Source organism: Fragaria vesca, linkage group LG7 (assembly GCF_000184155.1).
Source record: "Fragaria vesca subsp. vesca linkage group LG7, FraVesHawaii_1.0, whole genome shotgun sequence".
In the NCBI taxonomy this organism is placed as follows: domain Eukaryota; kingdom Viridiplantae; phylum Streptophyta; class Magnoliopsida; order Rosales; family Rosaceae; genus Fragaria; species Fragaria vesca.
In genome coordinates, this window is record NC_020497.1 from 22,460,893 (window position 1) to 22,473,318 (window position 12,426).

The 12,426-nt window shown below is 41.0% G+C and overlaps 2 protein-coding genes across 2 annotated transcripts; both read right to left on the minus strand.

Annotated features, from left to right (window-relative positions):
* Positions 1–3,705: 3,705 nt before the first annotated feature.
* Positions 3,706–5,244, minus strand: LOC101313946 (cytochrome P450 89A2-like). Its single transcript, XM_004309155.1, has one exon. It carries the CDS (start codon positions 5,242–5,244, stop codon positions 3,706–3,708), a length of 1,539 nt encoding a protein of 512 aa, XP_004309203.1.
* A 1,494-nt stretch (positions 5,245–6,738) lies between these two features.
* LOC101315286 (cleavage and polyadenylation specificity factor subunit 2-like) lies at positions 6,739–11,680 on the minus strand. Its single transcript, XM_004308028.1, has 18 exons — positions 11,507–11,680; positions 11,253–11,421; positions 11,060–11,156; positions 10,854–10,980; positions 10,640–10,755; positions 10,307–10,401; positions 10,045–10,196; positions 9,899–9,956; positions 9,714–9,821; positions 9,331–9,583; positions 8,984–9,165; positions 8,489–8,581; positions 8,295–8,393; positions 7,921–8,052; positions 7,791–7,835; positions 7,514–7,681; positions 7,304–7,378; positions 6,739–7,173 (listed from the first exon to the last, which is right to left on the minus strand). Exons 1-18 carry the CDS (start codon positions 11,653–11,655, stop codon positions 7,072–7,074), a joined length of 2,220 nt encoding a protein of 739 aa, XP_004308076.1. The 5' UTR covers positions 11,656–11,680; the 3' UTR covers positions 6,739–7,071.
* Positions 11,681–12,426: the final 746 nt, after the last annotated feature.

Below are 12,426 nucleotides of genomic sequence, written 5' to 3' on the forward strand. Positions count from 1 at the left end.
TTTGAGGGCCTTAACGATCACCAAATTGGCTGAAATTTTACAGAGATGATCTACACAAGATGATCTAGATATGTCTAGAAGGAAGTTTGAGGAAATTCGATCGGGAAGTGGTGCAAAAATGGAAATCCGCACCAAAAACTTTGGTGCGGACTTCCGCAGCTGAGAAGGGCTGTATATATATATATAGTTCGGATCTAGAGATGACCTCCTTAAACTCTTAAAGTGAGGATGTTTTTAGTTCTAGTATGTATTTTGACAATCAAAGCCACTTATCTCCTAGGTACTTACCCACATATGAATCATACAAAAAATTACCCATCTCCTAGGTATTTCCACATACATCTCCATTGTTCAGATTATTGATACTAATGTATAGATTATTCCTACAAAATTTCATCAAGATTGATGATCGTTTGGGTACTAAATTAGATTAAATCAATGAACGGATCATAAATTTGTCTAACCAGAACTGTTTATATAAATAATGATTACGAAAACTCAAACGATCATCAAATTAGATGAAACTTTGCAGAAGTGATATATGTATTAGGTTCTACAAACTGAACGGTGGAGATGTGAAAATATGACTAAAAAGTGAGTGAAATAAAGAACTTCACACTTTGATTTCAGAGCGAATTTTCTCTCTAGATATATATATATATATATAATTTTTTTTTTTTCTCAGGTGCGGAGGTCTGCATTTATTCTTACGGTGCGGAATTCCACTTTACACTCACTTTTTAATCGAATTTTCACATCTCCACCATCTAGTAATTAGATACTAATGTATAGATCATCTTTGCAAAATTTCAGCCAATTTGGTTATTATTATGGCACTCAAACTGCGTTTTTCTGTGGATGAACATAATTTTGTTGAACCGTTCATGTTTATAACAGAAAAACGCAGTTTTGAGTGTCTTAATGATAACCAAATTGGCTAAAATTTTGCAAAGAAGATCTATACATTAATATCTAAATACTATACGGTGGAAATATGAAAATTCTATTGAAAAGTGAGTGTAAAGTGGAAATCCGCACCGTAAGAATAAATACCGACGTCCGCAGCTGAGAAGCGTTGTATATATATATATATACAATCCGTCTCTGCTACAGACATCCGCACCGTTTTACAGTGCGTATTTTCGTCCGTTTGCCACAGTACGGCGCCGCGCGAGGGCGCGCCTCCATCCCAGCGGACTCCAGCCAGCAGCTTCCCCGACCACTTTCCATCCCCGGTGAGTCCGCCGAATTCCAATTTTCCGGCCAGATCACCCAAAACTTCAAACAAAGTCAATCTGGCCGGAAAACTGAAATTCGGCGGACTCACCGGGATGGAAAGTGGTCGGGGAAGCTGCTGAAGTCGGCTGGGGTGGAGACGCGCCCTCGCCGGCGCCATACGGTGGCGAACGGATGAAAATATATATATATATATATATATGACCGTTCAGAATATGACGTCCGCACAGCCCTTAAAAGTGCGGACGTCTCTCCATTCTCTACCGTCCGGCGCCGACGACGTCTTTTCTTCTTGTCAGAGGACAATAGACCTTGATACTAAGCTTCCTCTTACTGGTGGACTCGCCAGCTGCAAGTTAGCAGCCGAGCTTGATCGGTGTTGAATAAGCTTCGAGTGAGGTTGCTGCCCAGAGCTTAATCCCGATCTCTCTAACCTTCTTCTTCATGGTTATGATATCCCGGATATATATGCATCTCTTCCGTTAACTAGATCATATCGAAACCTAAAATGATCGATATCTATCATGTTTAAGGTTCAAAGGGCAAAAACAATCCTCCCTGCAACTTGGCTAAGATCCCTTTCGACCGATTGATGTGATTCTCCTCCCACGTACCCAGCCTTAATTTGGGTCAATTTCAATGATCTAGCTAGCTTGACTTCAGCTAACTGCATGTGCATAATATGTGGGGCGATAGTACCACTGCATAGGACCTCTTGAAAGCACCAACACCAAAGATCTTCCGATGGAACCATGCATGCAGGCAGATGCAGCATGCAGCTCTATCTAATGTAATAATGCCAGTCAGGATCATTGTTGTGGTGGGGGTGGATGGAAGCTAGCTAGCTCCTTCATTGAATGTTGCAGCAGTCTTGACAATGTACGTCGACAGTCCAATGATAGAGGAAGCTCGCGCAATCTTGCCGGATTTCGTCAGATGAGCGGCGTAATGCTTCACCAACTCGATCGCGAGGCGACACGACGTCTTTCACGGTACTTTTCCCAGTCGCCATGCATCGTTCACTACCCTATAGCTAGCTCTGAGAGAACAATAAGCATTGCCTAGCTAGCTAGCGCGCTCTGAGCTTTGGGTTGAAGATCGATGTATGGCTTGCAAGTTTGTTTCTCATCATATATATATATTCACGTGTAATTAATTAATCTGCTTCTTCGATCGGCTGTAATTCTAAATATAAGAAAATCAAATCATAAGCGCCGAGTTTCTTAGAACAACACTATTTGAGTACGTAGGGGTTGATGAGTAATTCAACTAGACTCATGCATGCATGCAGGACCAATTCAACATGACCAATTGCTTCTCCGAAAAATCAACCTCTTCTCCCTCCACAGTTTTCCATTCAAATCTCCAAACCAAATTGGCCACGAAATACTTTAGATGAAGCATAGCTAAACCAAGTCCAGGACAAATCCTCGTCCCAACCCCAAACAGCATCATCTTAATCTCCCTACTCCCCGTTAAATCAATCCCCTCTCCTTCTCCCTTACTCAAAGACCTCTCCGGCTGAAACTCCATAGGCTCCTCCCACACTTTTTCATCCCACCCCGTATCCGCCACCATAAAATTCACCGTCCCGTTCTTCGACACCACATAACCATCCAAAACGATGTCGTGTGTGACGGAACGTGGCACCACGAAATGCGTCGGAGGGTGACGCCTTAGTCCTTAGACCCTCCAAGATCACAGCTTTTAGATAAGGCATTTTCTGCAAGTCCCCCTCCTTCACCTCCTCCTCTGTTTCTTCTACAACCCCTCTAATCTCCACCACAAGCCTCTCCTGGACAGCTGATTGGCTTTAGAAGGAGATTTTTGAAGGAAGCTGAACCCTAAATACCTACGTATCTACATGTACTCTCACTCCCATTAGACTAGCTGGTGTTTCTCATGCACAATAGGTATCAACTCTATTAGTTTTTTTTTTTTTGATGAAATAGGTATCAACTCTATAGTTGATATTCGAATATTCTATATATTCAAAACTCATATCTTACCTCTCAAAGAAATGTTTTTTGTTAATTCTTCTATGCTTGGTAGTCTTGGATTGTCGTACTACGTGATCACGACAGGTTTGTATTCACACTCGCCGTTATCACGTTCTAACATTTAGAAACCTAAAACATTACCAAATCACTTGAAATACGTTCTTATAGAGCAGAGAACGCACTCCAACCATATAATAGCAAACACATGCGATGAAAAGTACCTCATTACCTCAACAACAACTGCAGCTGTTTTATAGTCCCCATAGTTCTAGAGCAGTAATGCACGTAAACAAATAAACTTGCAAGAGTGACAAACCTGTAAATATTTCACTATATATAGTAAACCCACATTATCAGACTTCACTATCAACAGGCACAATTATACTGCTTGTAATTTTGTAAACGAACAAGGAAACCACATTTTTATAATTAAACTTGACTCATAGTCACACACTAAAACCCAAAACCCTTAATTCATTAATTTCATTGCTCTTGGTGAAATGTGAGCCTTCAATGGATTTCTCATGACCATGGTGAACTCTTGCTTCTCCGCAAAATCAATATCCTCTCCCTCCACACCTCTCCATTCAAATCTCCAAACCAAATTGGCCACGAAATACTCTAAATGAAGCAGAGCTAGACCAAGTCCAGGGCAAATCCTCCTCCCAATCCCAAACGGCATCATCTTAATCTCCCTACTCCCCGTTAAATCAATCCCTTCTCCTTCTCCCTTACTCAAAAACCTGTCCGGCTTAAACTCCATAGGCTCCTCCCACACTTTTTCATCCCACCCTATATCCGCCACCATGAAATTCACCGTCCCTTTCTTCGGCACCACGTGACCTTCGAAAGCGACGTCGTGCGTGACAGAATGCGGGAGCACGAAATGAGCCGGCGGGTGGCGCCTTAAACCCTCCAATATCACAGCTTTCAAATAAGGCATCTTATGCAAGTCCTCCTCTTTCACCTCCTCCTCTGTTTCCTCCGCAACCCCTTTAATCTCCGCCAGAAGCCTCTCCTGCACAGCTGGATACTTCACAATATTGGCCATGATCCACTGCAGCGCGGTGGAAGTAGAATCTGTTCCGGCGTCGAGAAATTCCGAACAAAGGCTAATGATCTCCTCTTCCGTCAGCTTCCTCTTCTCGTCAGGAAGCTCGAGGTCCCAGAGCGTATCAACATAAGAAAGCACATATACATCATCCTTGTTTAGCTTATTGGCGCCCTTTCGTGCTCGAATCAGAGGAAGGAGCACATCTGCTTGGTCCTTACGTGCCTGGAAGAACTCCGCCCATCTTTTCTTCAGCACGATTTTAGTGAATGAAGGCCAGAAGTTAAGTATGTTGAAGCGGCTGAATCCAAGCAACAATTTTCGCTGGACCTCTTCGATTTTGTTGATCTGAGACTCGTCGAGTTTGTCTCCGAAACACATGAACACTAACAAGCAGAACATGCCGTACCGGAAATGATCGATGACTTTGACTCCTCCTTTATCGGATTCCGATTGGGATTTTGTTAGGCGGTTGGCGAGGACGTCGAGGACCCACTTGCGGGCGGCGCCGTAGGATTTGACGCGGGAAGGGTGGAGTATTTCGGAGGTGAGGTTACGGCGGAGGAGGCGCCACGTGGGGCCGTAGACGGCGGAGCTGATATTGTGCTGGTTGCAGCTGATGATTCTGTTGGTGGCCAAGGCCGGGGGGCGGTCGGCGAAGACGACGCCGTTTTGGATGAGAGCCTGGTGGGCCAGGGAGCGGCTGGAGATGAATATGGCGGGGCGGGAACCGATTTGGAGGGTGATGATTGGACCGAAGCGGGCTTGGAATGTTCGAATGATTGGCTGCATGTCAGAGAAGGGTTTCTGGAGCCAGAGGAAGCTGGTGATTATGGGGATGGTGGTGGGTCCCGGAGGGAGGTTCTTGGTGGTGGTGAGGGGGAGGGAGAGGAGGAAGGAGAGGAGGAAGGAGAGGAGGAGGGTGGTGAGGATGAGGAGGAGCCAGGAGGTTTCCATTATGGCGATGGTGAGTTTGATTAAGTCAGTAATGTGAGGAAGAAATGAGAGATAGTGAGGTCCAAGGTCCAATTTATAAAGTGTCAATGGTACGTGGAGTGTGAAGGGAAGAAGATAGAGGTTTGATTTCTATTTTGGAAGTGATGTATACAGTGATGTTAACTGAAAACATTTTTTTTTTTTTTCTATTATACTACACTTGCTTTTGGATTTAGATTTTGGAGTGACAGAAAGACTTCAAAAGACTAATCCATTGAAAAATAATTTGTTTGGTTTAGGGTTATCTATTTTTACTTGAACAACAATGGATTAGCGTCGTCAAGCATTTGACTGACTGACTCGGTATAAGGATCAAACATCAAGCATTTGATTAACTGACTTGGTCTAAACATCAAACATGAAGCGGGATTAGATGTTCTTCAAATTATAAGTTCAGTAAGGAGAAAATACATGTTTCTTTGTTCAGATTGAGTTGATTGAAGTTGTTTAAGGATAAAAGATGTGTTTCTTGCTCAACAAGGTTATTGGAAAACAAGAGATATTGTTATGGTCAAAACGTAGAATAACACCCGAGTTATTTTTATATATTCGGGTTTTCGCTAAGACTGCAAATCAACTAAATCCTGCAAAGTCCTCTTTGATTTTCTCATAACCTTCCTCGAAATCACTACGTAGGACACTTTAAGTTTGTTTTCCATATCCAAAACAATAGATAAATATCAAAATATGAGAAGATGAGAAAACGTACACTTAAAAGGGAGAAGATGTTTGATCCAATAGTTAAACATGCATGACTTAAGTTTTACAGTGTTTCAAAATATCCAAAGTTGTTTGTAAAAGAGGTTTGGTTTGGTCCCCTCTTGTACCCCTTTCTCTTTTTTCATTGAATAAATTCCCCTCTTGTACCCCGTTATATCCACCCCTTCTTCACCACCACTCAAGAAAAGGAAGCTGATTATGGGGATGTTGAAGGGTCCCGGCGGGAGGTTCTTGGTTTTGAGGAGGGAGAGAACTGGTCTAATGAGGAGAGTGATGAGGAGGGTGGTGAGAGTGAGGAGCCAGGTTTCCATGGTGAGTGGTTTTCTCAGTTGAGTGGCAGAAAGCTACGAGGTGATGGTGAGGTCTACTTATTGGAGTGATATGGAGAGGAGGAACATAGTTTCGAGTTCATGGAGTGATGTAACTGATGACGTATATGGAAACGATTTGTTTAAGGAGACGACACAAGGTTCTTGTTGGAATGTTGGGAAGAAATTAAAGGGACATTATTCTAGTGAAAACGTAAAAAATAACACTGAAAGTTTGTCCCAGATGCACAAACTTATCTTAAACACACACGACGAAAGAATGAAACAATAAGAAGTTAGAAACACAGAACACCTTGGGAACACAATAAGAGATGGTAAATAGATGAAACAATAAGAAGTCGTCAAGGAAGAATGCAAATCTAGGAACTTAATATCATGATTGATGTTTTAAACACGAAAAGTGCATGGTTTAAATTGAAGTTGCATATTGGAGTCAGAAAACACATCATGCAGTGAATGGAATTGTTCTCTACTTTGCTCCCTAACACAGGAAATTACATCTAATTCAATTCCAAACTCCGTCCATCAGAGGTGTTACAAAAGGGTTCGTCCCCACTAGAGTAAATTCACCTAGAGGCTCGAATGCAGACAGGCCTCCAGTGAGTTTCATAAAGTTTCTCATATGTCAAACAAACACTTAACTAATAGATGCTAGTTAGTGATCATCTACTACACCCAGACCCAATCTATAAAAGGGTTTAGGCTCCAAGCTCCTACTTCCTATATGCTATATTCCTTCTCAAAGTAAATAAAAGTGCGAGTAGAGATATTCCCTTATCTTGTAAAAATCCTCACATGCTGGACCTTCAATCACAATTTGCTGCGAACTAGCACCACCACCCTACAAAACAGACATGCTTCTAATTAAAAAAAAAAAAAAAACAGACATGCTTGTGCAAGTCAGGCTTTACATCTTAAATGGCTCTTGTAGTTTGCAAAAGTCTAGTATATAAATGCATGTGTTGCGTCACCTTATGGCTTGCATCCCCAACCTTGCGTATTGTCACATGTTCACCACATCGCAAAGCTCCACCAGCAAATTCAACCTGTCAACCAAGGTCATTGAACAACGATAGTTTTCAGAATACTTTCCAAAAACTTTATCTTAGATCTGGGCTCAAAAACATGAGGTTGAAATCATTTCTCATGTTACTGAATGAGGAAATGCCTAAAAATGGTACCTGGACACCGTTATCAGCAAGAAATTGCTTGAAATCACCCATTTTTAAGTCACCAACTAGGATCGGTTTATGTGGTCGAGCTGGAGTTGAGCAGGGTTGTAAAGACAGCATTTCATCTTCTGTCTTCCTTACCTCAGAATCAAACCAAGCTATTTCATTCTCTCCAAGCTGTATATTACATCAAAATGGTTAGGAAGGATAAACATAGAAAACACAATGTACCAAAATCAGTAGGAAGGATAGGATACAGAAAACATATTCACACTTGAATGCTTACCTTCTTAAAGATTATGTTACTCATGAGCCCCTCGGACAGTTGTGCCTGCATTACAACATCATGGGAAATGAAGAAAATTGTGATTTCTGAGTCACAGATCAGCAAATAAATGAAGAAATTCTGTGATTACCTTATAAGCACATAAATCGGACGTCACATCAATTGTTTCTTCTAGTTGAGGAGCATATACATGAGGGCAAACATGTTTCAAGCAGTGTTGCTTCAAATGTTCAGTGGCCTCAGCTGTTCCATGAACCAAAACCTTAAAAGAAAATAAGTACACACCATAACTATAAGTTAATCTCATATCCAAATCAATAAAAACAGTTACAGAATGGGATTAAGCCCACAGACCATGAGTGGCTGAGTGCATTCAAGAGCTGACTGGATGTAAAGACTTTTACACAATAACTAAACAGTTATCTGATTATTTATAGCCCCTCATATATTGCATTCCAAAGAAAGTTGGGTGAAAAAAAAAAGCACAGAAAATAATTATCATACAAGCTTTAGAGGAGCCATATGGGAAAGAATCGATTTAACAGATCTCGCATCAGAACGACCCTCAAAGTCCATATATATCAGTGAACACTTCACTGGTACCTGCATTAGAAGGGGAAAAAAAGCAATACACAGCTTAGTATTAGAGAATATTAAGAATAGTAAACTATAAACTAATTCAACAAGCTTCAACTTACAGTCAATTCACTTGACACAACTTTCGAAGGCCTTGAATCGAGAATTAAACTAGCAGCGGCTTCGTCAATTTTTCCATCCATATCACCTCCAACCTGAGATGGATGATGAGACTTAAATATAGCACATAGACATAAACTGCAGACTAGTACTTATAAATCTATGTTTCACAATTTGAGGAACATTTGGCATGAAGAAGCATGGAAAAGTTTCTTTTGAAAAATCAAAAATCTAGTCCGTGTGGAAAGTTGCATCCTGGCCTGTTCTCGAGGGCACTTAACATTAGACATATTGAAATTCTTTTGTCAGCAAATCAAAAAAGTAAATCACATGATGACTTTGATTAACATTTACTTGAAAGACTCGTGAACCAGTTAATTCTATACAAGAAATTGACAAAGATGATCAACAACATCCCTCATCCCAGTTAACTCTGAAGCTATTAAATTTTAGAAAACAATAATCAAACTTCAGATAGTTTGGCAATAGACACTCACAAGCATTGATCCTTGGTTCATGTCTTCATCCTTGATAACATAATCGTCCGGATTTATGACTTCACCATAGTCCTCCCACTCGGAATTATTTTCATAGAAGGGGAACATAGGAGCAACACTGGTAGAAGGAGGAGTAAATCCATCGATTAAAATGTCTCTGCATCCACCACCACGTGGACCCACTGCAATAGCATAGAATCAGAAATTCTCATCATACACCATACATGAGATGTAATCAGTGTAATTTATAACATTTCCAAATAATGAAGCTTCGAGTGCTTACAAATCTTTTGAAAAGTTAGCAGATCAATATTATAAGTTTATAACTACTATCATTTTTAACATACCATCTGGCAAAGACTTTGCAATGCTAGTGTCAATAACCAACGGATCACTCATGCTGACATCAGTCCCATGAGAAGCTTTTAACTCCTCCTCTTTAATCAGACTAGCCTTTAGAGCTTCTTCCTTTTTAATTCTGTTCTGTTCTTCTTCATAAGCAATCAGCTCCTCTCCAACCAAAGGGATCCTCTTGGACATGGTAACCTTAACAGCTTTTGGAGGCGGGTCTGCCTGGAGCATACGAGCTAACGTGCCAAACTACATAAGCAGCTGAAAGTGTCAATGTACATATCGATATCAATGCAGCAGTATAAATATAGAATAACTGTTTTAATCACATTGTTGACCGAAAAAGAGAGAATGCAGAAAGAGGATTTACACATTGTACCTGAGCTCGTTCTGTAAAAAACACAAGATTCTTGGCATCAGTTGCCCATTCAACAAATATATCGTGAGAAAAACCCGCTTCCAAACTAGCCATGGATGCTAAAACAACCTGCATAGAGAAGCACGCATCATTCAAACAGTTATGCATCGTAGAGATATATACTCCATAAAGTATATATGGTATACCTTTGGGCCTTCCGGAGCATTGTCAAGTTCACTCTTGTTGACAAGAAGTTTCACACGCCTGCAAGCATTGGCATATATACATAATAAGCGAGTGTTTTTGGTCCAGCACTAGATTCAACACAAATACTGTATATAAGACCACTAACTTCAAAATAAAAGCATTGTCTCGGGTTGTCTCAAAGGACTTAGCCATTGCATCACTCATCCACTCAAGGAAATTCTTGACATAATCAATTGTGCTAGAAGCAACATATGTTAGGAAATAGATGGGAAAGGGCAAACTCTCCTCGTTCCAACACTGCAATCATTAGGAACAACCAATATCAGCTATTAGAATATTTGATGACTCGGGCTAAATAACTTTACTGTCAACAAGAACTAAAAACGTCATTATCTTCTCCTACTAACCGATTCCAATATTTGAAGAAGTTCTAAAACTCGCCCAGCGGTATCAACAGGTAGTAACACATTTCCTTGAGATCGTAGAGTCTTTTTTATAGTCTCTGAGAAAAAAAAAAAAAAAAAAAGGCTAAGAATAATAAATCACATGCATTGAAACACAACATAACCTTATGCATCTGTAGTTATGTCTCATTATTCGTTCAATGATGTTTCAGGAACAGGAAGACAGGAAATAACAAGGGCAGGACATTTGGCAAACATAAAGAATATTCTCGACAAATACTTTCGATAGGAATAACCGAATAACACAATGTGCCGTGTGTTGGGTGCTAACAGTACCTGTAAGTTCTCTGTCCTTCTGGCGTCTATAAGGCTGATTGTTCAGAGCATTATAGGCATCTGTTATCAGAACAGCAGGCCGCACAAACGACGACTGATTAATTCCATTCAAATGCCTGACAAAATCCACAGCAGGAAGCAGTTTAATCTTCTTTACATATCGTCAACACTATGCAGCAGGTAGTCGAAGGAAGAGCAAGGACTAAACACTTACTTTTCTTTTCGATGGTTGAAATCGACAGCATATATAACATCCTCCCCATCCTTAGTAATCTTCCACACAGTACCTCCCAACAGATGCCCAGCCACATGCGGCGAGATAACAATCCCCTCTCCTTTACCTACAAAACCACACACATATCAACACAAACACATTCCCTCCAAGACTTTCTACACGAAATCGCAACGAAAAAACCGTACCAGGAAGATGATGATGCTGAGCATTGGTGAGCCTAGTGACATTTTGAAAAGCAGAATCAATATCGTCCAGAGTAAACAAATCGAACTCCGAAACTTGCTGTAATACAAAACCTCACTCATTACTTCCCAACATTACATACACAAACACGAAAAATTCACAATTCGAAGCGCAATTCGAAACCAGAAACTCTACCTTGCGCGAGAGGTACTGGTCATACATAGTGAGGAGCCCTAGCCGGTAAACCGGCTCGGTGGAGAAGACCGGTGCGGCGAGGCCGAGGTGTTTCGCGGCGTAGGGAAGCGCGCCGAGGTGGAGAGTGTCCGGATGCGAGAGTAGGACGGCGTCGACGGCGGAGGCGACTCTGCGAGAGAAGAATTAGGTCAGCGGAGAGAGGAGAGTTAGTTCAGAGGAGAGAGAAGAGTTAGGTCAGAGGAGAGAGAAGGGACCTGGAGAGAGGTTGGAGGAGGGAGGGGTCGAAGTGGTCGTTCCAGCCACAGTCGATGAGGAGGTTGAAGCCGTCGATGGAGACGAGATAGGAGAGTGGATTCTCGTTGTAGACTCCACATAGCGGTGTTATCTGAACCGAAGTTCCCATCGTCTCTCTGTCACTCTCTGTGTGTGCGTCTGCAAATTTCTGAAGGAGGAAGAAGAAGTATTTTGAAGTAGTGGAAAAATAGGAGTGTAGAGCGATGCGACGTCGTTTTGGTGTCGTTAAATGTACAATTTTACCGTGTCCTTATATTACTGCGCGATATTTCATCTTTTTACTGCTCGGTTTTTTTTCACAAAAGCTGAGATGTATGTTCTTCATTTTAATTTTTACTAGCATATGGTTCACACTCCACGCATGGAGGTGAATATGGAGCAGCGGAAGGGATTCAAAGCACCGACGTGTACTTGCATTGCACATGAACAAACGGTAGGTGTGATTCTTGACGTTTTTGTTGAAAGGTTGACAACAAATATGAAGGATTGAGAGAGCACATTAGGTGTTGGATCAGTGGCGTAGCCAGATATCTCACTTAGAAAGGTCAAATATGGTTAACTAAAAAATTAATTATTTTTCGTCATTCTTTAACAACAACACAATTTCACTTAAAAAAATGACGCAAACTTAATTTCAACAATATTTTTTAAACATCACATTAGGTGTTGGATCACTTGTGTTGCCTGTAATGAAGAGTTTGCAACAGCTTTATTAGTTTCAACAAGTATCCAGTAACCGAGCATAGATGTTTCTGTTTGCCCTTTGAGGGAATATCAAGGTAATCGAGCTCTTGCAACAATTCTCTGAAACTTATTTTTTTTTTACTTTGAAATAATACGTAAGTTACAGCCAAGGGTAAACAAACCCAAAACCAAAATT

Excerpts from the sequence above, each read along its gene's own strand:
- LOC101313946 (XM_004309155.1), bottom strand. The coding sequence starts at position 5,244 with ATGGAAACCTCCTGGCTCCTCCTCATCCTCACCACCCTCCTCCTCTCC.
- LOC101315286 (XM_004308028.1), bottom strand. The coding sequence starts at position 11,655 with ATGGGAACTTCGGTTCAGATAACACCGCTATGTGGAGTCTACAACGAG. Across the intron at positions 11,422-11,506 it reads CTCCTCCAACCTCTCTCCAG|AGTCGCCTCCGCCGTCGACG; the intron begins GTCCCTTCTCTC and ends CTTCTCTCGCAG. Across the intron at positions 7,174-7,303 it reads TTGGGGATGCAAGCCATAAG|GGTGGTGGTGCTAGTTCGCA; the intron begins GTGACGCAACAC and ends TCTGTTTTGTAG.